Genomic DNA, 16000 nt, shown 5'->3' with positions numbered 1-16000 from the left:
CAGCCAATAATGGATTTGGCTGCAACACTGACTGATTTTAATGGAAATGCAGAGATCTGGCTGCTTGCTAACAGTCTTATTTCCCTTTTCTCTTCTCTTCTTCTTTCTCCCCAACATTATACCCCTGCAATCTTCCTGTTTTCTCTCTCTCTCTTTCTCTCTCTCTCTGTTCTGCCTCCTCCCTTTCTGTGTATCCTGTTTTTTTCTGTTTTGCATGCTTCTTTCTTCAGCTTGAAATGGCGATTGAAAACCTCCAAAAGTCTGAAGGAATTGCAAGTCACAAAAGCAGCCTGCTCAACAGCCATGTAAGTCAACCAGGAACTTTCTATGTAAAACAGAACAGAAAGTTATGGCTGAATCTGTGGACTCTGTGTTCTGCTTGTGTCTGCTCAGTGAATCACTGTTTGCTGCTGGCTTTCTTTCCCCTTCCCAAAATGATTTGATTTAGTTTCATTCTTGACCTAAACTCATGTGTGCTGTCACTTTTCCTTATATACAAATTTCAGATGATTGCTCTGATACTCTGCATGAACTAATGCTGATTATTTGTTTTTCCTGCCTTTTCACCAGCTAGCTTTCTTTTTGATTTTTTTATTGGAGGGAAAAAGTTAGTTGGACGAACCAAAAGATTTTTTTATCTTGTAGGTCAGTGACTCGATGCAATCGTTTCCTTGGATGGAAAACCTTTTACAAATTTGAATAATAATCTAAAATTGGCTCCTTGTGTATTGTAATGTGGTTCCAATTGATCTTGCATAGACAAACGGTAAATAATAAGTAAAAAAACTTGTCTACATTCTATAAACTTAGTGCTGTGTTTGGATTAAATATTAATAATTAGTTTTTCCGATGATGTTTGCATGGTATCCCCGTAACAGTGTCAATAATTATATATTTTAGTTTTATTTATCCATAAATGGTGAAACAGAACAGCACAGAAAGATTAACATTGTGTTACAGAGGTAAAGTCTAAAGATAAATAAAAAAATACTAAAAAACATAGCATCAAACACACTGCATGTTAAATGTAAAGCTCTTAAAACAAACTTCAAAATGTTCACGAATTATTGTGTTTTTTTTTGTTTTCTATAAGAATTATTTAAATTAATTTAATGACATATTGATTGCAAGAAGTCTGATAAAATTGCGGAGATAAATCTTCAATCTTTTGTTCTATGAGCCTTGAGTTTCTGTAGAAAAATGTTACAGTGGTCAAACATTTTTAACTGTTTTCATTGGCCTTTCTAAATTGCATATCAATGACAGATTCAGTGTCCAATTTTGTTTTCTCCAGCTACAAAATACTAAAGAACAAAGACAGCTATTCAGTTTTCTATTAGCAGCATAAAAAAACTAGAGTTTTACTGAGAAATTGTTTTTAGTGGAGACGCTCCAACAAAACGCTTCTGTGGTGGAGGAGAGGAAAATATTTAAAAGACAGAAGAGGAAAAGTTGCAACACATCTTTACAGTTTGATTTCACATATTTGTCACATTTACAATTTATTTTATTATTGTCACATTTAATAATTTTACTGTTATTTTTTTGTCGCATTAACATTTTTTGTCTTCTTCCCACTACATTTTATGTATCATTGACTGTTTCATTTTTCACTTTTACGTTTTTGTTTTTAATTTGTCACGGAGTTTATTAATTTTTTTGTCACATCTACATTTAAAGGATTTTATTGCTGTGAATATTTAGGTCTTTGTTTAAGGGCTGTGGTTATAAAAATTAAATGCACATTGATTAACATTTCTGTAAATATGTTATAATAAACCAATATTTATTATATTGGCTCTTTTCATTTGTTGTCCCTGTACAACGACTGCCTACCTAAAAATACTTTAAAATACGTAACTAGACATACTTTGTCAATAAATGCAATCAGTGCAAACAGTAAAGGCAAAACGAAGGAAACTACAACACAATTTTTATAAAAAAGTGTAAGAAATCATTAAAACTAAATTACATATTTGAATTTAAATTGGTAGACATGTAATTTAAGGTCTTCCCTTTAACATTGAACTTCATGTGTCCAAATTGTGTGTTTAAAGTTCAGTTATTTTAACTCTAGTAGCAGTTTTCATTGCTCTGGTTATTTACAGCCGTAGCTCAGAGACAGACATGGTCACGGGTGGATGTTTAAAAATCAGAGGCTGTGTGATGTGCGTTATGTGGCGTTTGATATGATAAAAAGATCTGCGGCTCAGGTCCGTCTCCTGGGAACGCTCCGGGAGTGAATATATTCTCCTCCATGTTTGCAGCTTCAGTGGCTGCTGGACAACTACGAGACGGCGGAGGGAGTGAGCCTGCCCCGGTGTTCCCTCTACAACCATTACCTCAGGCACTGCCAGGAGCAGAAACTGGATCCGGTTAACGCAGCGTCCTTCGGGAAGCTCATCCGCTCCGTCTTTATGGGTCTAAGGACGCGGCGCCTCGGCACCAGGTAGGAGGACGCTGATAACAGTAATCGCATAACTTTTCAAGAAGTGATGAATATGATCATGCTTACATGTACTGGAGAGCGACTGGTGGAGAGTAATGATAGTAATTACTCTGATGGTAAGGCTTTTTCTCACTGCTTTCTGGCTCTTTTCTCTCCTTCAGAGGCAACTCCAAGTACCATTACTACGGCATCCGGGTGAAACCAGATTCTCCCCTGAACCGGCTGCAGGAGGACACCCAGTACATGGCGATGCGGCAGCAGCCTGTCCACCAGAAACAGAGGTCAGACTTTTAGCAACAGGTGGAAAAATACAGTTTCCAGGTCAACTTACATTTTGTTTTTTTGTAATTTGTGATTAAATTGTTTCAGTATTTAGTCATTTTCTGTCCAAACCATTTCCATTTTGTTAAAATTTTAATTTTAGGTTTTGTTTGGTGATGTTTCGTTTGGAGTATTATAGAGGTCTTATTGTAAGAACCTTCAACTGTTCCTGTAATCAGGTGTTTATAAATAACAAACCTTAGCAGTAACATGTAATTGAAGACAATAAATCAATTAATTGCATGATGAATTAAAACGAGCTCAGTAATTTTTATTTGAATGATTTGTTGTTTTCCTCTTTTTTTGGTTTTCTTTTTCTACTGAAAACTGGATGACAAAAGTCTTCAGTCTGGTGTTTTTTCCTTAGCTATCTCTTTAGAAGGACGTTTTGTTTACAGAAACTTCATAGTTCATGTTTCTGCTGTTTTATTTATTTTGGATATTTAAGATATCTTCCAGGTCCAATGTGAAATATTCATTAGAATTTAAAACTTATTGAGCTTTGGGAATATTAATACGATTACCAATATATTACTTGAAAATTGTCTCAAAACAACTATATTTATCCAGCAAACTTTGCCAGAAGACAGTATAATTAAAGTATTTTTAAAGTTTTGTGTAGGGGTATCGGTGCCTTGTTTTGACTTGTAAAACTGAGTTCAGTTTTCTAAGAAACGTAACTTAGTCATCGTTAATTCATGCTTTAATAAGGAGGTGGTTGCTTTCTCCCAGAGGGCCTGACTGGGTTGGGCAGTTTTTTTCCCCCTCAGTGAATGAAAATGTTGTTTTAAAACGGCTTTTTGTGTTTACTCAGGTTATCTGTCCACTATTACAACTAACACGAATGTCTCACTCTCGTGTTTGTGCAGGTTTAAGCCTCTGCAGAAGGTGGATAGCATGTCTGACAGTCTGTGTGGAAGCTCTCAGCACTGCAGCAGCACCCAAGAGCAGTCGGTGGCCGCTCAAACCCAGCAGCACCAGCAGTACATCGGTAAACACACAAGCTGCCTTTATGTACCGTTTTTATACATTTTTTCCCCCCAGATTTGATATTTTTGAGTTGCACTTGAAGGTCTTCTTTTGGCACCATCACAACAGATTCCCATAGATTCTGTCTTTCCTGCCTGGAGATGTTGGGTTTATAGACGAACACTCATCCATGTCCATTTCCACAGACACGTCTCACTCCTTACCTCCGTTTCCTTCTCCGGACCTGGGCACGCAGCCTCTTCCTGAGCGCATCAGCATGACTGATATTAAGAAGTTGCAGACGCTCTACAGAAGCCACTGTGAGGTGAGACTCATCTCTGCACAATCATTTCTGCTTTATACCTGCATGCGCTTCTTAATAATCATTAATAGTTTTTTAATTGCGGTAATAGTTAAAAACTGGAATACTACATAGAATTATGACTCGCAGTGTTATGTACTTTGAAGGTTCTTATGTCTGTTTTTGCGTATGGTTGATTAAAACAAAAACTAAAAAGATGAACAACAGATTATTAGCTTAATTTGACAGTTACTGCAACTGCCAGACTGCTGTATCTAAGAATACTAGTGGAAAGTTAAGTGGAAAGAAAAAGTCTGCTAGAAAATGTAAACAGCCACCATGAGTGAGAGTAATGTGAAGCAAAGTGGAACGACTGATCACTTCCATTTAGGGCTGGGCGACTTGGACTTAAAGTTTTATCTTGATACTATTATGTTACTATTGTGATAACGATAAAAGCGACAATAGGGGACTATTTATTATTTTTTAGGCAACTGTCATGGCATGACTTTTAAAAAACATGCTCATTTGTTACAAGCTTCTTTAGAACACCAAAAAGAGGTGTCATTTATACCATTAGACGGCGCACAGTAACTTCATTTAATCATATTTTCAAATTAATAGATTTTTATTGGTACTTTTATTGAACAAACATTGGAGAAAATAATAAAACTAGAAATCACAACAATATTTTTCAACATCTTTAATTGGAATTTATCGTAGCAACAATAAATCTGAATTCTTATCATACTAATAAATATATCACAATAAATGCTGCATTCATTCATTAGTACTTTCATGTCTCTGTATCACTTTGTGTTTATATAAGCCTCACCTTTTGGATTTGAATTGGTGAAACACATGAGGTTTTTTGTAACGAGCTAATTTACTGATTTTATGTGTTGAGCTGAGGCTTACGTCTCTCCTGCTTCATCACATAGTGAGTGAATCCTGTGCTTTTGTTGGATGGTAATCAAAGCTGAATATCCCAAATACATTTACAATCGATGGTAATTTAAATTTCATACGAATGAAACCGCATTGAGTCTGTTTATGGAAACAGCTGAAATTCCTTCGTAATGTCCCAATGTTGGGAAAACGGGCCGCAGCCTGCAGGTGTCTTATTTCTAAACTGTAAATATTCTGGGTGAGGAAATCAGAGTTCTTGAGAAATGACGTTTCACAACCGTAGTTTACCCGCCGCAGTTCGGTTCAGTTCCCTGACAGAGAATCACGTGCGCAGCCTGAAGATGGAACCCAGATATGACAGCGGGAGAAACAACCCAAGAATTTGGGCCGTTGGATCCCGGAGAGAGGCAGCGATTAAAGCGACGAAGCTCGGGGTTTTATCATATTATCCCTGCCCTCCTCTTGTCCGGCTTCTCCACACACCGCCTTTGTTCCAGCCGTCTTTTCATCTCTGCACAGCTTTCAAGATATGCCAATTAACCTTTCAGCGTGCTGGGTGGACATCTCGGTGTCTTTGTGGCGGCCTCCCCTCGGGCCTTTGTGCCGCCGTGTCTGCGGACGGATGGACAGACTCCTGTCTTTGTCCACCGTCACATTTCTGCCACTCTTACCGCTCCCAGGGACTAATCTGTCTGCTTTGCGTAATCTTTAGACATCAAGAAACAAGTTGCTAGTATGAGGAATGCATTTCCTTAGAGCTTAGTCTTTTTTAATATTACTGAGCTAAAGTTTGAATTACAGCTTCATTTTCTTAAGCATTTTAAGTATAGGATTAATTAAAAAAAAAATCTATCATGTCCGTGTACAGTATATGGAGTCAGTACTGCATCAATGCAGCGTGGCATGGACATGATCAGCCTGTTTTAAGGAAGCCCAGTTTGCTCTATTATCTCATCTTCATTGTCTCTCATCTTCCTCTTGATGCTCCAGAGATTATTTTAGAAGTTTCACGTCAATCAGGCCCAGCAATACCAGGTGTTTCTTGCTGGAAGATAAAATCAGCTTCTCTATAAATAAAGATTGTCAGCAGAGGAGCACATGCAGTGCTTTATAACTGTCTGGCAGACAGCTGTGACCAACGCAGCCCAAATCATCACCGCCTCTTTGCTCTTCCTCCAAACTCTCTCATCTGAAAACTTCTCTGCAACAATTCTATCTCTCTTGCATTTTCTCTCCCATACTTTTTCCTTCCACTCAATTTTCCATTGATGTGCTTGTATGTAACAATCAACTTCTTTAGTGGGGGCTTTTTGAGGTCAGCAAGCCTTCCATTATTGTGTAGGCTCTAATATAATATTTCTACATTGAAAATATATATTTATATATTTTGATGCAACTTTATAAGAAACTGAATTTTGGTTTTCATTAGCCATAAGTTCTGCTGATGTCATCAAAATCAGAAGAAATAAATGCGTGAAAATTATCTCTGTTAAATTAATCTAAAGTTTTTAATGATTATAATTAAGACTCTCCCAATAAAAGCAATAAATCAATTAATCACATGACAAATTAAGATGATCTTAATAAATTCCATTCTGATTGTTTTGTGAAGTGCAGTTTTCTTCAGAGAGACTTTATAATTCATTTTATTTTTGGTTTCACTTATGTGTGGGTTTCATTTCCTCTTCATTTATTGTTTTTTGTTTGGTTATATTCCAGTTTCAGTGTGGAATATTCTGTACAAGTTAAAGTTTTAGTCTTTCAGAGGGAGAACTTATTATCTCATTATCGTTATAATACTTGAAAATCATCTTAAAACAACATTATCATTTATCCCAATAATTTCTGGTACAAATTATAGTCTTTACCGTGTATACCGTACATAGGCCTAATCCTATGTATTGAGATGTACCTGTTTTTTGTTTTGATTTTTCCCTTCCTCTTCCTGTTGTCATGGTAACACAACAGTTTTTCCTGGCCGGGCTTGAAGCCATAGAAGTTTAGTGAAGCGTTTTGGTGTAAAAACACTCGTGTCTCAAACCTCAGCTTTGATTTCTGTGAAGGCAGAGGATCTCAGAGGTTTAGCTCCTCCGTCAGCGACTCTGTTTCTCCTCCACAGTCTTTCAGCTTGTTGTTGTCGGGTTGTTTTTCCTGCGTCGATAGAAAGCTGCGAGGCAGGACGAGCCGCGCGCGCGCGCTCTCTGTCTCTCTCGCTCGCTGGCTTTGGAGGAAGGCAGAATGTGCTCGTTTGGAGGGAATGGGGAATTCTTCCTTTTGTTTTGGAAGCTCTGTGTTTGACCTGTTGCTGGGGGCAACTGTAAACACGGTTGCCATGGTGACGGGCGGAGAGGAAGCAAAAACATATCATGTGATCGAGACTTACGCTGCCGTGTAACCGGATCCTGCTGCAAGCGTTCACCGTGCTGCCCTGAGGAAGAGGAGAAGAGGAGGAAGAGGAGGCTTGGCGTGTTCTGGGCACTTTAGTAACGCAGATAAAAACTAAATAAACAGATGATATCTGGGAGTTTTTCCCCCTGAAGGAGACTCATCTGGCCTGAGTACGTTATAAAGTTGTGATCTCTGTAGAATCAGGTTGTCACTCACGCTGCAGCTGCAGCAGCAGCAGCAGCAGCAGCAGTTCACCTCTGCTGCCTTTACGTTCACCGACAAGCTCACAACTCTGCCTCCATAACTCAAGCACAGGAAACAGGAAAGAAAGGTTCCAGGTGAGCTCAGGTCACTCAGAGCAGGAAGACGAAACTGTAAAGCTGCTTCACAAAAGCACTGAAACCAAATGGACTCTGTGGATGATTAATGTGCAGAGAGCTGGGTTTTTGTGGAACCAGGAGGACCCAGGTTGAGGCTGCCTGCCTGCCTGCCTGCCTGGAGAAACTTTGTTGTGTGTCTGGTTGCCATGGCTCAGCTCTGTGTGTTTTCTCCCCCCGCCTCCCCACTCCTTCCCTGCCTTCCCTCTCTCCTGCAGGCTACTTTGGATGTGGTGATGAATCTGCAGTTCCACTATGTGGAGAATTTCTGGCAGAACTTTTGGAATGCAGCAGCGCCATCTAGTGACGGCAGCACAACCATCCCCAGCAGGTCGGATCAGACGGAAACGGCTCTCTGTGGGTTTCAACCCACCCGAGTTCAGAGCAGCAGCATCACGTTGCTTTTGTTCCTCTGTGTTCTGTGCAGTGATGATGACCTGGAGCGAGTGATTCCCAGGGAGAAGCTGGTATCTCTGTGCAAATATGAACCGGTCCGGCTATGGATGAGGAGCTGCGACCACATCCTGTACCAGGCCCTGGTGGAGATCCTCATCCCCGACGTGCTGCGCCCCGTTCCCAGTCAGTGGCTTTTATCATCACATAGCAGAGAGGCTCTGATTAACCTTTGACCTGCTGGTAGAAATTGTTTTTTATCAGATTCTTTAGGACTATAATCAGCAGCTTTAAGTGATGCAGTGATGATGTCGCACTGTGTTTGTAAGGTTTCACTGTTTGAAAAGACAAAAAGGGCGGACATTTTAATTCATACTTAAATCAAATAAAATTGTATTTGTATGGCACGGTTCAACATCAAGACATTTATTTTCAAAGTGCTTTAGGTCATAAAAACACAAAAATACACAATCATAGAACACTGTCAATAATTGAAACATTTCATTTTGTTAAGTGTCATCATATTGTTGATTAATTTTTCATTGATTATGTTTCAATAGCAAATTTTTATTTTAAACTCCTTAGCATCTCCTAGGAGGGATTAGCGCTCCTAGATTAGAAAGCTTAACTACAATCTGGGTCATTCCTCACAGAAACCTCAGCTTAGCTCTGAAATTTCCAGAAGGCTGATAATATTTTCCAAATCCGGGACGTTCCCTGACCTCCATGTAGCTGTTCGCTCTTTCCCGTGATCACGATGTCCAAACGCTCGCTGAGCTTCAGCTCACAAGAACAGACACTGGAAGTCGATCTAACTGGACAAACGCACAATCAGGAAGCAGATTGTTTTATTTCAAATGCGTCCACGAAATCCTCCCATCTTACTGCACATATTGATGCTGTGATGATGAGTTTAGTTTGGCATTTTGCGATGTGACTCTGCGTTTGTTGGAGGCCGTCTCTGCAGCTGCTGTCACAGCCCCGGTCGGTAATCCAGGCCGCTCTGTTTCTTCAGGCACTCTCACTCAGGCCATCAGAAACTTCGCCAAGAGTCTGGAGGGCTGGCTGACGACCGCCATGACCAGCTTCCCACAAGAGATTGTTCGCACCAAGGTAAATCTCCAGAAAGACATTTTACGTTGATTATTAGGTAATTAGACCTGATATTAACTACAGCTGGGGCTGCAGCTAACGATTATTTTACTATTGATTATTCTGATGATTAATCAGTTGAAAGAAAACTGATACCTTCTTCAGATTTTTCATCTGACCACTTGAGCCTTTTTTTAATACAGAATTAGAAATGCATTAAAATTTGTAAACAAATAACTTAATTTCATTTTTAAATAACAAAATAAACGTATTGTACATAAAATGCGAGAACTTTGCATTCAGTTAGTGAACGCTGATCATTTGTTGCAAAAGAGTTTAAAAAATATATATATATTTTTTTATAGCTGATGTGTTGATTATTTTTTCATTTAACCAATTAATATTTGGATTAATAGAATTTTTTGTGCAGAATTTAAAGGAGGTGAATCTGAAGTTAATTCTGCGTATTACAGATTTACAGACCAAGGTTTTTTTTTTTTATCTTGAATGTGAAATGTTTGTTTTTCTCTCAGCAGATGTTCTTTCTTTGAGTCTCAATGATCGATTACTGAGTTTTGTTTCAGCAGCTGGTTCCTCATGTCTGAGTCGCTGCGTGTTTTCCTGTGCAGGTGGCCGTGGTCAGTGCGTTCGCTCAGACTCTGAGGCGTTACACCAGTCTGAACCACCTGGCCCAGGCGGCCCGCGCCGTCCTGCAGAACACCTCCCAGATCAACCAGATGCTCTCCGACCTCAACAGGGTGGACTTCGCCAACGTCCAGGTGAGCTCCGCCCCCAGGAGGCTCCGCGGCCCGCCGCGGCTCCCCTCTGACCGACCCCGGGTTTGTCCAACAGGAGCAGGCGTCGTGGGTCTGCCAGTGTGACGAGGGCGTGGTCCAGCGCCTGGAGCAGGACTTCAAGGTCACCCTGCAGCAGCAGAGCTCCCTGGACCAGTGGGCCACCTGGCTGGACAACGTGGTCTCTCAGGTCCTGAAGCCTCACCAGGGGAGCCCCAGCTTCCCCAAAGCCGCCCGCCAGTTCCTGCTCAAGTGGTCCTTCTACAGGTACGACGCGGCGCCGAGGCCGTTCCTTAAAAATCCAGAATAACGAAAAATAACGATGAGTAACGATTCGTTTCTCTGCTTGCAGCTCCATGGTGATCAGAGACCTGACTCTGCGCAGCGCCGCCAGCTTCGGCTCGTTCCATCTGATCCGCCTGCTTTACGACGAGTACATGTTCTACCTGGTGGAGCACCGCGTTGCCCAGGCAACCGGAGAAACTCCCATAGCTGTGATGGGAGAGGTAAGACAGATCAGAGTGGGTAGATGAATCGGTTTTTATCAAAGTTCCTGTTTAATTTGTGGAAAATTAGGATTATTTTTTCATCAATACATTCTTTGGGTTTCCATAGTGACGTTAGCAAACCAAGAACTACCGTCTGCGTTTGACAAGATGGCTTCTATTTATTTTGACTTTGAATTCATATCAAGTCAAATGTCGGTAAAAATTTTCTTAAGGAAAAAAGTGAAGAAAACTAAATTGATTAAAAGCATTATCAGATTTTAATGATGATGATGATGCCTGTGTTCCAGATCGCACAGCCCCACCTGGAACACATGCTGAAGTTTTCATAACTATTGATTTTTCTATCGTTCTGCCACATGGAGCCATAGGTATAAAAATAAAAACATGCCACTTGTGCTGCTTTGGTTTGCTGTCAAACATAATTCCAGTAAAAAACATTAGACGCCGTCAGGATGTGAACAACTAGAACATGTTTAAAAACTGTTAGCAAAGCACCGTTAGCCTAAAGTCTCGTTATTTTGTTCTGTTTACAAATTCTCCCTCTAATCTCAACTTCCAGTTCAGCGACCTGAGCTCCATGATGCCGTCACTCCTGGAGAAGGGTAAGCGTTTGTTTTCTGAAACCCCGGTTGCCATAGCAACGCGTTTTAACGGGCAGACGAAAACGGAGAATCCTCTTCCTCTCCCTCAGATGCGTCGTTCTCAGACGAGATGAGCAACCTGGACGGCGACGGCGCTCCGACCGAGCCGGCGGTGAAGAGGGAGAGGATTGAAATAGGCCACCCTCTGCAGGAAATGTGAGTCCGGTCTGATCGGACCGGAAGCAGCAGAACGAGTGCAATGTAAATAGAGAAGAGTGCAGAAGCAGTAGAAGTGTTTATAAAGATGGTGTACCCCCCAACCTGCCCCCCCCTCTCACACACACAGTTTTTATTCGCTGTCGTTTCACAGGGGTGTAACAGATCTCGTCGTTTTCTGTTTTTGTTGGGACTGTGAATTTCTTCTGCGCAGTAGCTTCTCATATTGGATGTTTAACTTCTAAACGGTGGCGTTTTTGTGCTCCATCTGTTTTTGGTTTTATTATTTTTTTTTCTTTAAATCCGAGTTCGTTGTGCCATAGTGTCCTTTGAGTGCCTTAGATTAACTTTGAAATCGCCGCTACGGATGTGGACCTGTCCCTCAGCTGTGCCTCAACCGCAGTATGAATGTACCGTCTTCAAACCTCAAAACGCTCAGAGCGCCTTCGCTCTCTCTCCCTGATGCCTCTGCTGCACCTGGTAGCAAACGCACGGTAAAAAACAATAATAATAATAATAATAAAAAAAAGAAATGGGTCAGAGGAAGTAAGAACATGCAGCCTAGGAACCCAAAGGACTTTCCCGTTTGTTTTCCCGCTCAGCCAAGAGTTTGGAAAAGCTGGATTTTTACCTCAACGTTTCTGTTCTGTTCTCCAGATGGTTCAACAAAAAGCCTGTTGCCTTGCAGAAGTTTTCACTCCAACTCAGAGTTCATCATTTATTAGATGGGAAGAATCTGAAAACAGTGGTGTTTGTAATCAGTCCCCCTGATTTCACCGTCAGTTTTACTCGTCCGAAGACTGAAAATTAAAGTCGTTTTTCTCAGAATGATTTAAATATGAAAATATTTAGAGCCAAATCAGGGGTGTCCAACATGTGGCCCGGGGGCCGTTTGTGGAACAATTTAAACTGTGGTCACTTTTGAACGTTTTTTTTCGTTAAGGATTTCATTGACAAATTTAACACTTTATTTCATCTGTTAAATTTGGCTAATACAAGTTCTCATTTTTGTTGGAGAAATAAACAAAGTCAGGAACCCGTCTTCTTTTTATCAATTCAAAAACATAGCTGCTTTGTTTCATTAACATTTTGATTTTTTAATTCATTGCTGAGCAAATAAATATAAATATATAAAACTTAAAACACAATTATTTTGTGTTTTTAAGTTGGAAATACAGCATGACCCCACAGTATTTTCAGCAGTGGGATTCTGGCCCGTCACGAGACGTTTTGACACCCCTGATCTAAACGATTCCTGTAACTGCTGCATGTCAACAGTCCCCACAGCATGATGGTGCCATCGCCGTATTTCAGAGCAGGTGTTTTTAAAAAAAAAAAAATCTGAATAGAATATCGTTGCCGTTTTCTCCTACATGGCGCGTTGAAATTCGACTTTCTCAAGGTCAAACATGTGGATCACATGACTAATTCTTTCTTTGCTCAGATGTTCAAGTCCTGGTAGGTTTCAGGTTTTCACAAAACAGCTGAATTTATGCTGATTAGTTTTCACATTCACTAAAACATAATTTGATTAAAGTCACTGGACTTTATCTAGGGGCTGAATACAAATCCATGCTGAACTTTTCAGATTTTTATTTGTGGAAATTTTTTTTTTATATGTTTCCGTTTGCTAAAGTAAAAAAATGATGATGGATGTGAATAGTTTTGCAAGGGACTGTGCATGTAACTCGCTCTGGAGTTGGAAATATTCCAGATTAATCAGCAGAAAGGAGGCAGGATGTCAAACAATCCGTGTTGACAAAATGTGGAGCGGAGCCGGCCCGGCCCGGCTCGGCCCGGCCCGGCAGAACCTCTAACCTCACGCTGCGGCTCGGTTGATGTCTTCTGTTCTGTTCCAATAGGAAATGCAGCGCGTCATTTCAGAAAACGTGATGAATCTGTTTATATGATGTAGAAAATGCCTCGTCTCTCTGATGCCGTTGCGTCAGAAGGAAATGCTTTGCTGTGTAGCTGAATGAGACGAATCTGTTCCCAACCTGATGTTAAATGTGTAAAACGGTTTATTACTGTGGCGCCGCAGTAAACTAAGGTGTCTGGAAACAAAACAAAAAAAATCCTATTTATGAGCTAATCTGAATTGATGGAATTTTTGTGTTGAAATTATTTTTTATTTTCCCTCAGATGATTTTGTTGTAGCAACAAGAGTCTTAAGTTATTTAAGGCTTTTAGTAACTTGTGCCTGTCACAGTAATTTGCCTTAAAGTGCTTTGGAGGAAAATTATTTCTATGTGTACTGTGTAACGTTTTGTAAAGCTGTTAGATTATTTTTTATTGAACTAGTTTCTTCTCACACGTATACTGAATTTATTGTGTATTTTTAAACCTGTTCTTGACTCCACTTTAACTAGCCTAAGGACAGATGATTGTCTGTAATAAACTGCATAGTTTCACTGTATTTTGTACTTGGTCACAAAGTGTAATAAATTGTTGTAAACCCAAATGGTTTAAGCACATTTGTTTATTTAATCAATTTTGAACATCACAAAAACCTCTACTTAAAACAAGTTTCTGCTCGACAGTTTGATAGAAGATCACAATGTTGGTACAAAGATACAGTATTTACATTAATTAAATACCCTAAATTCATGGCAGCAGCTTAATTTTTTAATTCTTTTAGAATTTACATAAAGAGATGCAGCTTATTTTCCAGTTTCTCGATCCAAACACAACAGTCTGAACAAAGAAGCTTCAGTAAAAACCGTTTCTCTCCAGGAAAACACACCACAAACAGAGAGAAACAGTAGAAGAAGAAAATCATTGGTCCTAAAACAGCAGGACGTGTCAGAAGTAAGTGCACGGTGTCCTCCACGACTGAACGTTGAGTTTGATGCAGCAGCGAGGAGCCGATCAGAATCTGGTGGGTCACAGGGAGCAGCCGGCCATGTACTTCCCTGTACAGCAAAAGAATCCAGATTAAAATCAAACGCACCACAACAGATTATAAAATGTATTTTAATACACCAGTAGAGACCAGTGAGACCACGTCAGTACCGACCCAACTCAGCATAAAATTAAATTTTAGTTTAGTTAGTAGATGAAACCGTTCAGTCAAAATTTAAAGCGACAGCATCAATATTAATAAAATATAATAAAAACAGCAACAAAACCAGAAAGCAAATACTTGATAGAGTTCAATTTAATCAGATTGATATTTAGTATTACTATTTTTAAATGAGCATATAGAAGTAACAGCAGATGTGATTTCAGAATCACCTGTGGCGAATCTCTTCTTGACCAGCGACATGCGGTACCGGGTTCCCACCAGCTCCACGTCCATGCCCGACAGCGACGTCCCGGAGCCCACAAACTGGACGGCCAGGCTGGGCGGAGGGCCGTGGGGGGCCTCCAGGCACTGCCAGCTGGCACACAGCGTCCCGGAGCCTGGGACACACAAACACAAAACTCTGCTCACCACCATCCATTCAGGAGAACGAAGGATCCTGGAGCAAAACGAGAAGCTCAGCGGGTTCACCTTCTGAAGATTTAATCTGGTTTTGTTTTTTAAGAGCTAAGCTCTGAATTTAATGCTCGAGAACTCAGTTTTACATATTAGCTGCAAATAACGATTAGTTTAGTTATTGATTAATAGGATAAAAAATGTCTCCATATTCTCCAGATTTTTCATTTACCTGTTTAAGTGGAGTTGGATACAAAGTGAATGAAGAACAAACATGTTTTAACCAAACATTCACCAGAAACACACTGCAGTTTATATTTTGCCTGATTTTGTTATATAAATTGTCATTTTGGTCCTTAAAATAAACTTTCCACTTAATTTTATATTTTGGTTTGTCTGATTATATGATTTTAAATATTAAATGATTAATAATTTGATCTGTAACTTGAGCAGACTTTTTTTTACCAAATACATTTTTACTTGAAGTATTTTTTTTTATTTTAAGCCATTTTAAAAATGACTCAAAATGCATTTGTTATTTTTATACAATATTAGAAATATATATAAAAAATGAAAATAATTCAGTCCCTTTTTAAAATAAAATAAGCATTTTATTGCCTAAATTTGTTGATTATTTTTTATTAAACAAAAAAATATTGGATAGAAAAAGGAGCCTAATAAGAGATTTTTTTTTTTTTAAAGTAATTTAATCCAGGTGAAACAAAAAGCTTTCCAAGAGTTAATGAGGAGCTCTGGGCAGAACATATTTACAGGCAAAGGGTTTATTTTATTATATTTAAATGCAAAATGTACATATTTTGTACGGTTCTGGTTTAAATTACTAGTCTGAGTAAGTTATTTTAGAAAACTGCATTTTTTTCTGTTTGTATGCGCCAGCTAATTATTAACTAAATTAGACAATATGGACCTTAATACAATTTATACAAATTAATTAAACTATATCCTTACAGTTTGTAATTCTTGAAAGTTTCATCATGAAGCAGAAGTTACTATGTTTGGGCCTAAAGAGGAACAATCAACAAACAGCGATTACAGTTAAAAACAAAATGATCTAAAACTAAACTTTGTTTGTTGACATCTGGAGGAACAGAAAATCTCAGATGAGCTGCAGACACAGAACCCGCCTGCTTCTGTTTACAAGACAGACGGTGAAACATAAACCAGCGGCTCGCTGCTGTCAGACGGCATTAAAGGAAACCACTTCAGTCGTAAACAAAGAGGAAAACGCTTTTAAACGAGAGCAAAACCTTTCATTGTCGCTT

The 16000-nt window shown here is 39.5% G+C and overlaps 2 protein-coding genes across 6 annotated transcripts in view; one reads left to right on the top strand and one right to left on the bottom strand.

Annotated features, from left to right (window-relative positions):
• rfx2 (regulatory factor X, 2 (influences HLA class II expression)) overlaps positions 1-13760 on the top strand; it is a 35423-nt gene extending 21663 nt beyond the window's left edge. For 4 of the 5 annotated variants that reach the window (XM_081606131.1, XM_081606128.1, XM_081606130.1 and 1 more), the window contains 13 exons: positions 231-305; positions 2268-2449; positions 2611-2730; positions 3640-3761; positions 3946-4064; positions 7933-8045; positions 8142-8293; positions 9123-9220; positions 9829-9978; positions 10052-10260; positions 10346-10499; positions 11062-11104; positions 11194-13760. In XM_081606131.1, the coding sequence (XP_081462257.1) occupies positions 231-305; positions 2268-2449; positions 2611-2730; positions 3640-3761; positions 3946-4064; positions 7933-8045; positions 8142-8293; positions 9123-9220; positions 9829-9978; positions 10052-10260; positions 10346-10499; positions 11062-11104; positions 11194-11303 (1647 nt within the window). In that variant the 3' untranslated portion in view covers positions 11304-13760. The remainder of the gene's footprint in view (positions 1-230; positions 306-2267; positions 2450-2610; positions 2731-3639; positions 3762-3945; positions 4065-7932; positions 8046-8141; positions 8294-9122; positions 9221-9828; positions 9979-10051; positions 10261-10345; positions 10500-11061; positions 11105-11193) is intronic. The other variant, XM_081606132.1, reaches the window with a different exon arrangement.
• fcho1 (FCH and mu domain containing endocytic adaptor 1) overlaps positions 13761-16000 on the bottom strand; it is a 47203-nt gene continuing 44963 nt past the window's right edge. The window contains exons 26-27 of the mRNA XM_008415156.3: positions 14534-14701; positions 13761-14211 (exon numbers count right to left, since the gene is read on the bottom strand). Coding sequence (XP_008413378.1) covers positions 14183-14211; positions 14534-14701 — 197 coding nt within the window. The 3' untranslated portion in view covers positions 13761-14182. The remainder of the gene's footprint in view (positions 14212-14533; positions 14702-16000) is intronic.

The sequence above is a fragment of the Poecilia reticulata genome, chromosome 4 (genome assembly GCF_904066995.2).
Source record: "Poecilia reticulata chromosome 4, P_reticulata-male-v2, whole genome shotgun sequence".
Classification (NCBI taxonomy): Eukaryota; Metazoa; Chordata; class Actinopteri; order Cyprinodontiformes; family Poeciliidae; genus Poecilia; species Poecilia reticulata.
Note: the sequence above shows the minus strand (reverse complement) of the source record. Positions and strands in the feature narration are given on the sequence as shown.